This window comes from Pyxicephalus adspersus, chromosome 6 (genome assembly GCF_032062135.1).
Source record: "Pyxicephalus adspersus chromosome 6, UCB_Pads_2.0, whole genome shotgun sequence".
Classification (NCBI taxonomy): Eukaryota; Metazoa; Chordata; class Amphibia; order Anura; family Pyxicephalidae; genus Pyxicephalus; species Pyxicephalus adspersus.
The window spans coordinates 10,534,773-10,549,014 of NC_092863.1; the positions used below are offsets into that span (position 1 = coordinate 10,534,773).

At 37.5% G+C, this 14,242-nt stretch overlaps 1 protein-coding gene and 1 long non-coding RNA gene across 2 annotated transcripts in view; both read left to right on the forward strand.

The window, feature by feature from the left end:
- Positions 1–1,383, forward strand: part of LOC140333090 (uncharacterized) — a 57,899-nt gene extending 56,516 nt beyond the window's left edge. The window contains exons 7-8 of the long non-coding RNA XR_011921281.1: positions 1,129–1,195; positions 1,270–1,383. This is a non-coding gene — a long non-coding RNA (uncharacterized lncRNA). The remainder of the gene's footprint in view (positions 1–1,128; positions 1,196–1,269) is intronic.
- Positions 1,384–1,752: 369 nt separating this feature from the next.
- The window catches only part of LOC140332395 (piezo-type mechanosensitive ion channel component 2-like), a 43,920-nt gene continuing 31,430 nt past the window's right edge, over positions 1,753–14,242 (forward strand). Inside the window, exons 1-16 of the mRNA XM_072413666.1 lie at positions 1,753–1,765; positions 2,881–2,997; positions 5,684–5,874; positions 6,458–6,665; positions 8,024–8,237; positions 8,320–8,482; positions 9,538–9,624; positions 9,843–9,966; positions 10,473–10,585; positions 11,069–11,332; positions 11,419–11,524; positions 11,972–12,092; positions 12,175–12,348; positions 12,454–12,495; positions 13,153–13,185; positions 13,863–13,966. Coding sequence (XP_072269767.1) covers positions 1,753–1,765; positions 2,881–2,997; positions 5,684–5,874; positions 6,458–6,665; positions 8,024–8,237; positions 8,320–8,482; positions 9,538–9,624; positions 9,843–9,966; positions 10,473–10,585; positions 11,069–11,332; positions 11,419–11,524; positions 11,972–12,092; positions 12,175–12,348; positions 12,454–12,495; positions 13,153–13,185; positions 13,863–13,966 — 2,074 coding nt within the window. The remainder of the gene's footprint in view (positions 1,766–2,880; positions 2,998–5,683; positions 5,875–6,457; positions 6,666–8,023; positions 8,238–8,319; positions 8,483–9,537; positions 9,625–9,842; positions 9,967–10,472; positions 10,586–11,068; positions 11,333–11,418; positions 11,525–11,971; positions 12,093–12,174; positions 12,349–12,453; positions 12,496–13,152; positions 13,186–13,862; positions 13,967–14,242) is intronic.

The window sequence follows — 14,242 nt, forward strand, 5'->3', positions numbered from 1 at the left end:
TGTCCTCTTCAGCTCTTACCATTTTGTGAGAGAAGGGTGCCACATGCCCACAAATACCAGGTACATCAATATTTATCTATATATAAGCGATGGTTTTGTTTGATATGAATACTTTGTAAAGAAGAGAATTTGTTAAATTGGGAATTGACTGTATATGTTTTTTGCAATTGTAGATCTCCTTTGTAGATTTCCTGAAGAAGCGGATTATATCCGCGAAACACCAAAAGAATTCTTGTTCTGGTGTCGGCCAGTCCCAGAAATTGGTGGTTTCTTACAAATTGTGTTCTATCTATAATTTGTACTATTTACTGTAGGAACATAAAGATTACTCATTGAACAAATCTTTATTACATGTATAAACTTTTCTTTCACACAAAGAAACTTTTCTTTTACACAGTGATTGTGTCATTCTTTTGAAACCATAGACTCTCTGCAGTCTTAAATTATGTTTTACAACTAAACACAAAGCTGGCATACACATTTTATGCTCTATGTTGGTCTTAATAGCAAGCCAATGCTTTGCAACAGGTTTTCTTTAATCTTTCTGTCCATGGTAACATATACTTCACACCACCCCCTCATTTTTATTGCAGGGAGCTAAAGAAAGTAGCCCAGTACATCTAGGTATGGAAGAGCTTCTCTCTAAACCAATCCGCATTGCTGCACAAAGATGCAATAACTTTGTCTGAGCTGCAACCCTAATGTTTTGTGTATTCTGCATCTCTATTGACTCTATATTCCTTACACAAGTTTTTTTCCCAGCATTGGAAAGGCCAAATGATGAATAGTATATGCTTCTAGTTAGATCTAAATTAATGAAAGCTTGTTGCTTTTTCTTTCATTGGAATGTACAGGTTCATGTTAAGTGAGAAATGTTTATTTGCAGAAGAGTCACATCAGGAAAAACATTAAATAATGCTTGCATTTAATAATTTGGATTTTTATTGAATTGGCTTTTTTTAAAGCAGAAAAAGATAATACGTAGATGATAATCCTGATTTGCCTGTGTGAGTGTAGTTTGTGTGTGTGTAACAGAGATAGCAGGTTAGGTGCAGCAGTGTGAATTGTCCAGAGAGAAGAGGGATATGAGGGCATATAGATCAATAATTTCCTTCCCTCTGCTTGCAGGCACCTCCCCTCACTCTTCTGAGGACCTCTCAGTCCTGGCTCTCTTCTGAACAGTAAGGATACCAAGGTGAGTCTCTGTTTAATGGGAACCTTTTACCAATAACTGAGCAAAAAGCCTGACTAGAAATGTAACCCTTCCAGGCATTCAAGATGTCTGCCCCACTGTGACCTGACTACCCACCGACCAAAGAATGGCAAATGAGCTGCTGTGTGGTCTTGTGTTTCGATTCTTCCTTCCAGTTTGTCTACTGGCAGGTATGTAACAAAATCTGCCTTGTGTCTGTCTTATTATTTTTTTCCATATGTGTAATTTATTTATTACCTTTACTTTGCAATGCGCCAATGTATTATGCATCTCTTTTAAAAAGTTTTTCCACATCTATTCCTTCCTCAGTAGAGTTTATTGTGTAATATCTCTGCCATAGTCATAAACTCTTAGGCGAGTTAACTCAGAACCCTGATGTTTTACCACAGTGTTTTTTGGGGGTTTTTTTTGGCAGAGGGTTGCAAGAAATGACTTGTGCTGCTTTGTCCTTTTTAAATTTGCCAGGCTTTACTGTATTATCTTATTGTTTTCTGTGTATAGTTTATTACCTAAATTGTTCATAGACTTTGGCTAGGCACATGTACACAGTGAGTGGGTATAAACATTTATGCTCCTATCAGACAGGCATGCTTATCCAGAACAAACAGACAGCCCGGGCACTGTTCTTAATATAATAGAAGTTTAGCAATCATCTGGGGAAACCTAACCTGGCGTAAAGACTTTTTCTACAATTCCTTGGTACCTGCTACTATCTTAGATGTGTCCATTAATATTGTTATACAATTTTCACAATATAAAACATTATATAGTAGCATAATAATATAATAACACACAATATTGCTTTATATAACAACAGTTTACCTCTTCAATAAACGCACACTGCTGGGTACCAGAAACTGCAGAGATTATCAGTGTGCAGAGATTATCTATTTTAGCAATTCCTTTCTAAAATTCAACTAGTTTGAGAGTTTGACTTATAGAATAGAATGCGGTCCCACTTGGTGCTTGCTGAGGGGTGCAGACTGGGCAGGATGTCTTTGTGCCAAAGCTGCGAAATATAAACTCTGACCTAGCTCACTGAGTGTGGAGTGGGGAAGTGCCTGTTTTTAAGACAACCTTTTCATTCCCTTGAAGTGTTATTAAGGGCTCCATTTATAAAACAAGGAATCAGACATTGGGCCTGATTTATTAAAGTTCTTCAAAGACTGGAGAAGATACAGTGATCAGTGAAGAAGCTGAGTGATCCAGCAAACCTGGAATGGCTTTCCTAAAAGTCTTTTGCTATTTGTTAGTAAATGTTTTGAATCCTGGACCAGATCCATTCCAGGTTTGCTGGATCACCCAGCCTCACTTTGAAAAGTGTATCCTCTCTAGTCTTGGGGAGCTTTAATAAATCGGACCCATTCTGTCTAGAATCTTCCAGGTCCATGTGTTTCAATGGCAGTAAATTATTCCCTCCAGGGAATTTTAGATGAGTCTAATGTGTCATTCTCAGTGCAAACCAAGTGCCTCCACAAACATTTTCCAGTGTCCTTAGGAACCCTTAAACCCTGTGTGCAAATCTCAACTTTTTGTAAGAAAAACAGGAATAGACAGACTATCTGTGCAAGTGTTTTAAATCTTGATTGATAGGCGTATTGTTTATTAGCCAGCTGTGACTGTTCATTGTGATATTGTGTATGACTATTTTTTTTGGTTTCCTTTAGGGCACACTGGACGCTTCTTAAAGGCTATATACTATACCAGCTTCACGTTTCTTCTTATACAGTCTTCTTTTCAAATTGCATTCAAGTATTTGCCTCCCAAAGGTAACAGACTTGTTAGCAAGGGCTAGGCCGGGGTGTATTGTAAAGGTTTTAAAGAGAACCAGTCCTGATTAGAGGCAAATGGTTATTTGAATAAACTATTATATCTGTACATAGTTACCTTTTAACAAAAGTTATATATTTTCTTTTTTTTTTTTAATTTATTTGCTGTATTTGCTAAGTTTTCTTTAGGGCGGCAGTGAGTGGTATTAGTCCACTGCTGCCAGCTGTCAAATCTGGAGATGCTGGTTCTTTAAGGATCAGTGCTTCAGTGCCAATGTTTGAGTGGCCGGCCAGTTGCCAGCCATGGGGGGCTGCATGGGATCTGAGGCAGTTGTTAACGTGTCCTTAGGATCAGTGGCCACCTTAACATTGATTCTGCTGTTCACACACTGTTTCCAGAGAAAACATACTAATGTGAGATTATACACCCATGTAGCAAGCTTAATGATTTTCATTATTCCTAACTTATATTTGGCAATATTATGTGCTCTTTGGAGCTTGCATGCAAGAACAGAACCTGCATGCAAGACATGTTTTATGTTCAAAGAGCAAGAAATGGGGTGAACCTCTGGCTATCTGGTTTGTTCTGTACATCAATGTTAGACACAGAGCTGCTGAAATGTAAGCATTGTAGAGAATAGCAGGGTTGCAAAAAAGATCAGCTTTAGGTAATCTGTTACAAGGGAACCCTATTATCAGAGAAATATGTAAATTGTAATTTCTGACCTACTGTAAATTCTACTTGTATGACTTTCACCGTGATTGACTGGCTTTAATAGTTTTCAAATGAGCAACCCAGGACACATATGCAGTAAGCCAATCTAGATCATTGGCTCTGAGGATATGGAAGCATGACTGCATGGAAAAATCATTTTCAGAGGTCGGCAGAAACACAAGTCACCTTTTAAACCCTACACATTTAGCTTGAGAGAGGGTGGCTATTATATCCATTTTAACAAGTTATTACTATAATATGCAGTAACCTTTAATATCCAGTCAGACTTCATATTGAAGCTAAGAGCAGAAAATATCTGACTGGTTAAAAGAAACAGTGTATCCCTTGTTTTGCTTCTTCTTTATATAAAACCAAGTTGTATTAAGTAAGATACAGGGAGGAGATGCTGTACAAAGAACAACAATAGTTTACTTCTCTTTCACTGATTTACCAGATGAACTGAGACCAGGCTATTAGAACCTTAAAACCCATATCTCACATTTTAATATTATTTTTCAGTTGTATGCATTTGCAAAGCCAGAGACCATAGCAACGGGCTTGTTTTATGCATCCATTGTTGTTGTGGGTTTTTCAATACAAAAAAAAGTTTAGGGAAATGTATGCAGGCATTAAAAAATGTCTTTTACTAGTAGTCTGTGTGGGGTCAAATGTCTTTTCAAAAGCTCTTAATAAAGATTTGTTCATTCCAGATTACCTTTGGGAGGTTTTTCTAAACTTTGACGTGAATGAACAAATGCATCTCTGCAGAACACAAATGCCAGTGCTTGTTCTGTTTTAAAGACCTTGCAAATATGGAATAATAAATGTTGACCTTTATGCAGAGAACAAACAACTCCTAGTATTTTGTGGACTGAAATGTTGTCAGCCATATACATTTGTCTGCAAAACTACTGAATTCTAATTGGGACAACACAGTGAATGGGACACATGGTATTTCTAACAAAAGCAGTATTTTTGTTTTTTGCTGCACCTATTAAACAGATCTAAAGAAAAGGCTATGAATTGTATATTTAAAATCCAAATAGGAACAAACAAAGAAGTTCATTGTTAGGGATTACATGCATTTAGCATCAAGTCATATAGAGTAGAAGCGCTATGTCCTCATTGGGAATTTTCTCTTACTTCCTTACTTCCTTACTGCTGGGACATGTGGCACACAAAAAGCATGAGAAATGTATAGAATGCCATTGCTAGCTTTCTTTTATTACTAGCTTTCTGGCTGCTTCTTTTTTCTAAACTTTGACGTGAATGAACAAATGCATCTCTGCAGAACACAAATGCCAGTGCTTGTTCTGTTTTAAAGACCTTGCAAATATGGAATATTAAATGTTGACCTTTATGCAGAGGACAAACAACTCCTAGTGTTTTGTGGACTGAAATGTTGTCAGCCATATACATTTGTCTGCAAAACTACTGAATTCTAATTGGGACAACACAGTGAATGGGACACATGGCATTTCTAACAAAAGCAGTATTTTTGTTTTTTGCTGCACCTATTAAACAGATCTAAAGAAAAGGCTATGATTTGTATATTTAAAAATCCAAATAGGAAAAAAAAAGAAGTTCATTGTTAGGGATTACATGCATTTAGCATCAAGTCATATAGAGTAGAAGCGCTATGTCCTCATTGGAAATTTTCTCTTACTTCCTTACTCCCTTACTGCTGGGACATGTGGCACACAAAAAGCATGAGAAATGTATAGAATGCCATTGCTAGCTTTCTTTTATTACTAGCTTTCTGGCTGCTTCTTGCTTAATATTTTATTGCCCAGAACAAGCATGCAGGTCACTGGAAATCCTAATATGTGAGTTTACTTTCAATCAGTGCCAAAACAAATGAAAAAAGCAATAGAATGACATTGGAGGGCCAGGAAACTAACAATTTTGAAAGTTCAACAATTGCAGCATCTACATATTCTTGCTGCAGGTTTACTTTATATGTTCGTTATATGTTCATAATTACAGTATTGCTTTTTGTCCTTTATGTGTTCAGACTTTCTAATGTTGACCCCTGGAACATCGTTCGCCTTCTTGCTTCAGACATTGGCATGTTTTTCTCTGCATATTTGATCCGAAGAACCTGTAAGAAGCTGGTTCGCTCAGCGGTTCCCAAACCTAATGTCCGTGTCAGCAGTGAGGAGGAAGAGGAAGACGACGTAATGGAACTTTCTTACACAATTATAATTTTGCAGCCAATTATTTGCTGGTATTGTCGTAATACTGCTACTTTTCTACTTTTATTTTATTTTTGGTCACACAATTGGATGAATATTGGTGTGCCCTGCCCAGCCAGGGTTTAGAAGAAGCTTATGCATATATGGCCCCAAAATCTGGCCATTTAGAAAAAGTGTCTTTTAAATCAACACTGTTTTTGTGTATATTACCAGATTCACTTTAATTCTGTACTCCCCACCAGCATATACCTATTTTATCTTTCCTCTTCTGCTTCTCTGTGCAGACTCTGAGCGTGAAAAGGGAATATCTTAGGACTGTTTCCTTGCCCCCTTGTATGCACTTTTATACCTGCAGACAATTGTGTGTGTATAATAAATACCCAAGAGGTCCTGAGTACTTGAGCAGTTCAGAGAATTGTGAGTAATCTGGAGTGATGCTGAAAGCATACCAGTGTTTGCATCTGAAAAGTAGTCCACATCACATTTAGTAGGGTGGAACCTGGGCTGTGTGGCTAGGAAGTGCTGATCCACTATGTGGATTTGACCTAGTACTTTTTTCCAACAGGAATCTGAAACTGAGAGCGAGACAGAGGAAAGTGAGAATGAGACGGATTTCTCAACAGATGATGAAACTCTTGATAAGGATGTCAACGACACTAGGGCAAAACTAATTGAAAAGATCACATCTTTAGTTTCTGCAATGAAGATGATATTCGAGGCCCTTTTTACCACAGCTGGGAAGGTTGTAGTCACCATCCTGTTGGGTTTGTCTGGTAAATATACAAAGAAATACAAAAAAAGTCAGCATTCATAGTTCTTTGAATATTCTTTTCTGTGGTTTTATACCAACTAACACAGTGTTTTAGTGGCACAGTTGACCCCCTTTGTCAAGGCAAAAAAACTTTGGCAGATTAGGCTAAAGGTATGAAAAGAGATATATCTGCTGTTTCAGCTGATCCAGTATTAATTGAACCAGCAGAACAAATGGCTGTAGCTTTGCATTTCTTCTGTTCAAGTATAATTTGTTGCTTCTCGGCTGATCTCCCACATAAGTGTTTTGTCTGTATACATACATGGTAGCACTATGATTAATTATATTAAAATACGGGGACTGTCTCTTGAGCTGGCCTTTAGGGAACATCAGCTTTTTGGACTTGTCATAGAGATTTTTAATAAATATCTTTCATATAAATATCAGCAGAAAAAAATAAAGGAACAAACAGCTAAGCCCTCTTCATCTATTTTCTGCTATTTTCTCGCCTCATCTACACCAAGATCCTTCAAGCAGGGATCTTGGTCATCCCACATGGGTTGGCAGACTTGGACAAGCTTTTCTTACCAATAGGTGCATCTCCACACAGAGTGGGGGGCATTTTATACATTTTCTTGAAATCTGGGCATTTGTTTCAGATGCATGGGCACTAGAGGTGGTCTGCCATGGGGTACAAGTTGAAGTTTCAGTCCAGACCACTTGTTCACTTACAATCTTCCTACATCACCGCATCTCCATCAAGATAGACCTTGTACCTTCCATTAAATGTTACTTTCAAACCAAAAGAATCTTGTATTAAAATTACAGGGTAGTAAAGTTTGTGTTCTCCAAAGAGATCCCATTTATCTATTATTTTTAGGTGTAGAATGCAAAAATTAAACCCAGTGTATGTGGGAAACTAGGTTTTGCATCTTGCAATCCCCTATACAAAAAAACTCATCTTGGGGTGGGAGAAGCTACACAAGGAATCAGTCATTTCTGCTGCAGTGCTCATGTGGTAACAGGAGAGACAGGCTGATAAGAAGAAATGTGTGTGAGTTTCCTTTTTTTTAATTTTCAAATACAGGGGAGAACCAAGAACTGTAAGTGGTTCTTAACTGAGGCAGAGAAAATTCAGGTCTCCTGTGCTGTCTGACAGGGCTTTCCTGTGTGGGAAAGATGTGTAAATCTCAGGACTGGGTGAACAGAAATACAAACCCTTTGGAAGTAAAACCGCTCACTCACATACGTTTTTTAACCTTTGTATGAAGCTGTGTTTATGGAGTTTATCTTTACAAATGTTCTCTTTTTTAGTGTTTTGGTAAAAATTTGTTTTTTTATGTATAATTAATGTGACTTTTGTGTTTTTTTCTCTTTCAGGCATCATTCTGCCTTCTGTAACCTCTGCCCTGTATTTCTCAATCTTCATGTTTTTATGTTCTTGGTGGGCCTGTAACCGCAGTGTCAGCCTAGTGGTTTTCAGCAGCCTTTGTGTCATGGCTGCTATCTTCAGCGCCGGTCACCTGTCAGCCATTTACCTCTATCAGCTCCCATACTTTCAAGAAATTATCCCACCTCAGGATTTGTTTGCTAGGTGAGGATCTGACAGACATCTAGATTGAGTTTTGAACTTGTGTTGATCAGTAGCTCATACGTTGTCCATTCTGTCTTGTTAGGCTTTTTGGGATGACTGCGATAATCAGGACCAATCAGACAGAATCATGGGCCATCCATCTTCACCAGGATCTGCACTGGCCTGTTTTTACAAACCCATTTATGCTTCTTATTTTGTATTATACGTTGGTTATGCTGCTGCAACAGTGGGGCCATCTACCAGTGGTATGTTACAGGAGATTTACATTAGGGCAACATGCTAACCTATGTAGTGGTTTATTATAATAAATTGCATGTATGCAAAGACATTAGCTAGGAAAAATTGGAGCACTTCTTACAAATGCTTGGAACAACAGCAAATAAACAGTAAGTCACTAGGATTTTTCTGGATCAGTAGATTCATGTTTGCGGTTGCCTGTGACTCCAGCAGACACAGGTGACAGAGCAAGTGATGTGAGAAATAATGATGTGTAAGGCATATAAACATACCATGTGCAAATATACAAATGGGTAGTCATGTTTCCTAATAACCATCCACCAAAGGATGTTATGCATAAAGGTATGCAAAGTAAAGAACAGATCCCTTGTTGAGTCAGGTGAAGGCTTTATGGTTTAGTTTGTAGGGGCTGCTAAGGTCTAATAGCATAATAAAAGGGATTATACATAAAAGTAATTCTGGGAAGAATATTTGTGCAAATTATGTATTGCAGTTATAATTCATTACCAAACATATTGAGATGTATTTTAAATTTAGTTGGGGTAAGTACCTTTTCTCCTTTGTCCTATCAAAGTCTTTGTGGGAGGTGGTTGACCTCTCAGTATTGCTAAAATGCAGCAAACTAAAGTCAAGGCACCAGATGCGTTGTCTGGCAGGGTGTTGAATATCTCTGGAATCTGGCTGGACAAAATGAATATTCTTTTGACACATACAAGTCCCTCATATTTGTTGTCAATGTGTTTTTTGCTTAGGATTTGCTTTGAATTTTCCACCACCATCAGAATGTGTTTATGAAGGGATAAGAGCAGACAGGTATTTTACTACACACTATATCTCAAGGAAACAATGGTAGTCACCCAAACAATTCACAAATGCTGTTTCCCAGTGAACGGATTATCTAAATGTGTCCCCTTTAGTCTGATGCTACCCGTAGCCATAAAACACATTGACCAGATTTAGCAGAATTCGTCTCATCTGTGCGCATATCTTTATTGAGAAAATGTGAACTGTAAATTGCATGCAGAACAGATGCCAGTTTTCTTTGTATACTTCCTAATTTTAGGAGGAACCTGTAAAAAACGAAAAGCCAACCAATGATGACCACCATATGGATGGAATGTTATGGACCACCAATGCTGAACTGATACAAGTGAGTGCTTCTTTCTAAATATAGCTGTATAAATTACAAAAGATTGGTAATGGTATAAGTTGCTAATAAACCAATAAAGAACAATTTATGAATGAAGCTACATGCTAAGCATAGTATCTCCCAGTAGATCTGTCATTTTTACAGTTTTATTGACTTCTGTATGCTTGGGAAAGGTGAATGGATGCTGTTAGCTAGGACTTCTTTTTTCCCCACTGCAGCCTGGTTATCTGATGCCTAATGGGTGGCAAGAATTACCACTGTTAAAATGTGAATTACAGCAAGCGCAGACCGATTTCTCAGTGCCTATATACACTGAAGAGGTGGTGGACCCTTCTGAGACTGGTCAGTAAAAAAAACCCTTATAAATCCAGTATTTTTTGTGAATCCTGAAAATGCTGCAAGAGATACAAAATGTTTTTGTAGTTGTTTGCATCAGCAAGGGGTTTTATCATCCTTTAGGGGATGTTCTTTAAGACCAAATTTCTAGTGCCAAGACAGACACAAGGGGTGCTGACTGTATTTTGAGAATCCTAGTTGCCTGTGGCTTTAGTAGATTAAAGAATACTGTCCGACAATGAAAAATCAAAAGCTAAATATGGATATCAAGGATGTTATCAGAAAAGTAACTTTTAACTACTTATCCAGGCTTATTCTTGTAAGATGTCTTTAACTTCTCCCTAATGAACACAAGATACATTGCTTGTAAATGAATGAGCAGAATTTGGTTTTCAGACTTACAGACAACCATGAATCAGTAGATGAGCACTGCTGACAATAGAGTGGTTGTATGTTTTCTGGACATTATCATTAAATAGTTCATTTTTTTTCTTTCCTTACCTGTTGATCAGAAAATGTACAGACAGAGGAGATGGATACAACAGAGGAAAAGCCTGGTGGGATTGCTTTGCTGGGTCAGTTTATCATGCGGCAGAGCTATGTCAGCGCACTGATTATAATGATGGTAAGTGATATATCGGGGTACTGAAGGTCCATGACATAGATTCCTAAAAAAGATCTCCAAGTAAATATTAAACTCACATATGCATGCAGCATTTGTGCAGCATAAGCCAGCTTCAGTTTTTGCCTTCACTGAAAGAAAAACTGTTCTTGGCATTTGCATTTTAATTGGTAACCAATTTAAGTCTTTAATAGTCAGTGTTGTCTACATTGAAATATTGCAGTCTTAAGGGCCTATAGATTTACAGATGAAATAACACATACCTTAACAAACCTTGCATTGAAAACAGCATAGAGATGGAATAATTAAGTTTTTATCTTGTGATATATTGACTTTATTATTAATGTATATTTTTTTTTTAATTATCCTTTGCAAAACAGCTAATTGCGATGTATGTATTTTATCATGGTATATACTGCCACCATCTGCTTTGGTTTTGCTGTAAATTTCAGCAAAAAATTGTTTTATTCTGTTGTTTTTATTTAGATCTGGAGTATAACTCATAACAGTTGGTTGACATTTGTTTTATTGATATGGTCATGTGTTATTTGGATGATGAGGGACCGCCGCAAATATGCCATGCTAAGTGCTCCTTTCTTGGCTTCCTACGCCAACATTTTGGTCATCCAGAACTTTTTTGTGGGTCTCAATATCTCCCAAGAAGAGCTGTTCCCTGGAGTCCCCACAGCTGTCCTCATCGACTTTGATCTGAAGCCATATCCTATGCCATGTGTGCACCTTGGACTGAAGGTAAAGCAAGCAACTCATCCTACCATTATTAGGGCTTCTCTTTGTTTTAGCAGTGAAAAAATAGCAAATTGTACCATTTTTTCCAGATCTTCTATGCCCTTATATTCTGGATACTTTTGCGGCAAAACTTGAAAGAGCGGGAAATGGAAGGAGATCAGGAATCCCTAAAAGAGGTTTTAGTTGAAGAAAGTGGTAAGTACACAAAGGGTCCCTTTGGAAGGAGAATATAAACCATTTGAAATTTGCATCTTTGTCATGCCTAAATACAGATAAGAATGCTGTTGACTATCTTCTTCTCATTTCTCATATAGATTAAAGTAATGAAATTCCCTCAAAAATCTAAACTCTTGGCTAGCCCCTTTCCATTCACTTTCACCTTTTACATAGGTAATTTTTTAAAGTTAATTACCCTTATAGAAGTCTTTCATTATGACCAACGCTAAGGGTGTTTTTATCTGCCAGCATAGATGTTTAAAACCGTCGACATTTTCTTCCCACTGTCTTCAGGACTGTGTCAATGGGCAAATTCAGCTTTCTTTCAATTGTGTTCTGCTCACATTTTACATTAGCTTGAGATCATTGTTCAGAATTAATTGGGAAGAGCATTTGAATTGCAGGTGAGATACTTCTGACCTGCAGCTGATCCTCCTCCTATGCTGTATCAGTCTCTCTTTAGCTGCGTTTGGGTTACCATTGACTTGTATGGGCTGAGAAGCAGTTCTGATACAAATGAAGGCTCGCTAACACAGACCCTTCTTCTGTAATTTATGCCATGAGTGAACATACCCTGAGGATGAAGTATTTTGTTTGTAAAATTTTGTTATATCTTTATGAACATGCAGCCTGAGAGACATTGGCTTGGAACAGTTCAGCACTGTGGAGCTATTTGCTGGCATACTGCTGCCCTCGTCCTTCCTCCTGGCCTGCATCCTTCAGCTCTACTACTTTCATGAGGACTTTCTCAAGCTGACAGATCTCAATAACATCCCCATCAATGAGGGAGGCGTTAATGACATGTGGGTATAGTGCAAGTGCTCTGAAGATGCCTCCTCTACTAAGTTGCAACATCAACTTAAATTTTACCAGGTTTTTATTTCTTTTATGTTTCCTTTTGAGAACAGTAAGAAGAAAATGGAGAACCGGTTGCTCATTATTTTCAACATGTGAGTATGAACATACTTACTTTTTTAATGCTGATTTATTAATGTAGTATTAAAGCCATCAGCTGTAGGATGTATACCAAAACTCTGGATTCTGTAAACTGTGTACTTGTAGTCCTTGGTAAGATACTATGGCACCATAACTGGAGTTGGCCAAGCAGTCCTTCCATACCCATAAATTTTGCTTGGATTATCGATTTAATACTGCTTTGGGTTTAGAATGCCAATGTACATATATTACATATACATATATACACTGAACATTAAAATTAAAATGAAAACTCCTTGTGCATGGTCACTCTACAAATTATTATATGGACTATGGATTATTCACCAGTTTCTGTATTAACTATAGTAAAATGTGGGCTGCACTAGCTCTGAGTTGGTTTTTCACTTTGTTTAAAGAAGAGAACAAAACATGACTTATATCACCAGCTTGTGTATGAACTGAACTTTTTACTACAGTTGGGCAATGCCTATGGAATATGGAATTGGGTTATGGCTATGGCTGTGTAGTAGGTACTTTGTCTATGGTTTAGGGAATTTGGCACACTTTGAAAGTAGATAAAAACTAAACACAAGGATACAACTATATCAGAACTTATTTAAAAAGTATAAAGAGAGCCAAATAACAATTCTCAGTTCTCTGTCTCTTTACAGGATTAAAGAAAACCTTGGCAGTCTACAGAAGACGTAAGGAACAGCAGGACTCTGGCTTGCAACACCTGAACCGAGTGCTTATTTTCCTAAGGATATTGTAGTTTTATGCTATGATTGATTAGATGTGAATAAAGGCTACAGTCACCAAAAACTGACATTTTAAGACCTGGGTGGGCACAAGTGATTGCTTCTCGCTTGAGGACTTCTAACTGTGGGATTTTACGATGAATTATTAGTTTCTGCAGCACTTCAGAGAATCCTAACACTGACAATTTCTTTGTAAGGGCCTGGGCAGTTGAGTGTAATGAATAATTGAAATCTCAGGTTTGGTTGAATTTAGCCTTTTAAATGAGCTTTAGCTTTATTGACTTACTGGACCAACTTATAAAACCAAATCAACTTCCAGCTTTTGTTTAGGATTAATATTCTTCGGTGCTGCACTTTGAAGAAGTGTTCTTGGTGTATATATGGGCAAAACTTTTTTTGTATGGAGTCAGTGTTGGTTTATTTATTTGCAATATTGGGTTTCCTTTAATTTTATGTCCCAGGGAAAAGAATGTGCTAGATCTGTGGTAAATAAGTGGGAGTAGGAAATATCAAGTGACCCAATAATATACAAAGCCTGTTGGTGATTTAACATTTATTCATAGATAAAATTTCTGGGTGGGCTGACCTTATAAGTAACACTGACTTTAATATGTAATTTGCAGGCTAGACGCCAAGAAAGAGAACAGTGCTAGTCAAAGCACACTGGAGAAGATTGATGAAATTGTTGTGGATGCAGAGGTGACCACAGACGATACACAGTCCGCAGGTGATTAACAGATTTCCCTGTGTATGTTGTATTGCAAGAACCTAGCTCTGTAAACAGGTGTCTATGTACACTATTGTTAATTAGAATCTGTAGTCTTTTTCAGGTATTAGTAGTGTGTGTGTGTATGTATAGTCAATTCCTAGAACTTGTGGCTGCACTTTTTTTCTTTTTTTAGGTGTTTTTTAACTTTTATTTTCACTTCATCTGTGAATAACCTACCTCCTGTCCTCTGTCTTCATTAGTTTTTCTGTTACTGTGGTTTAGTCCTGGTTCTCT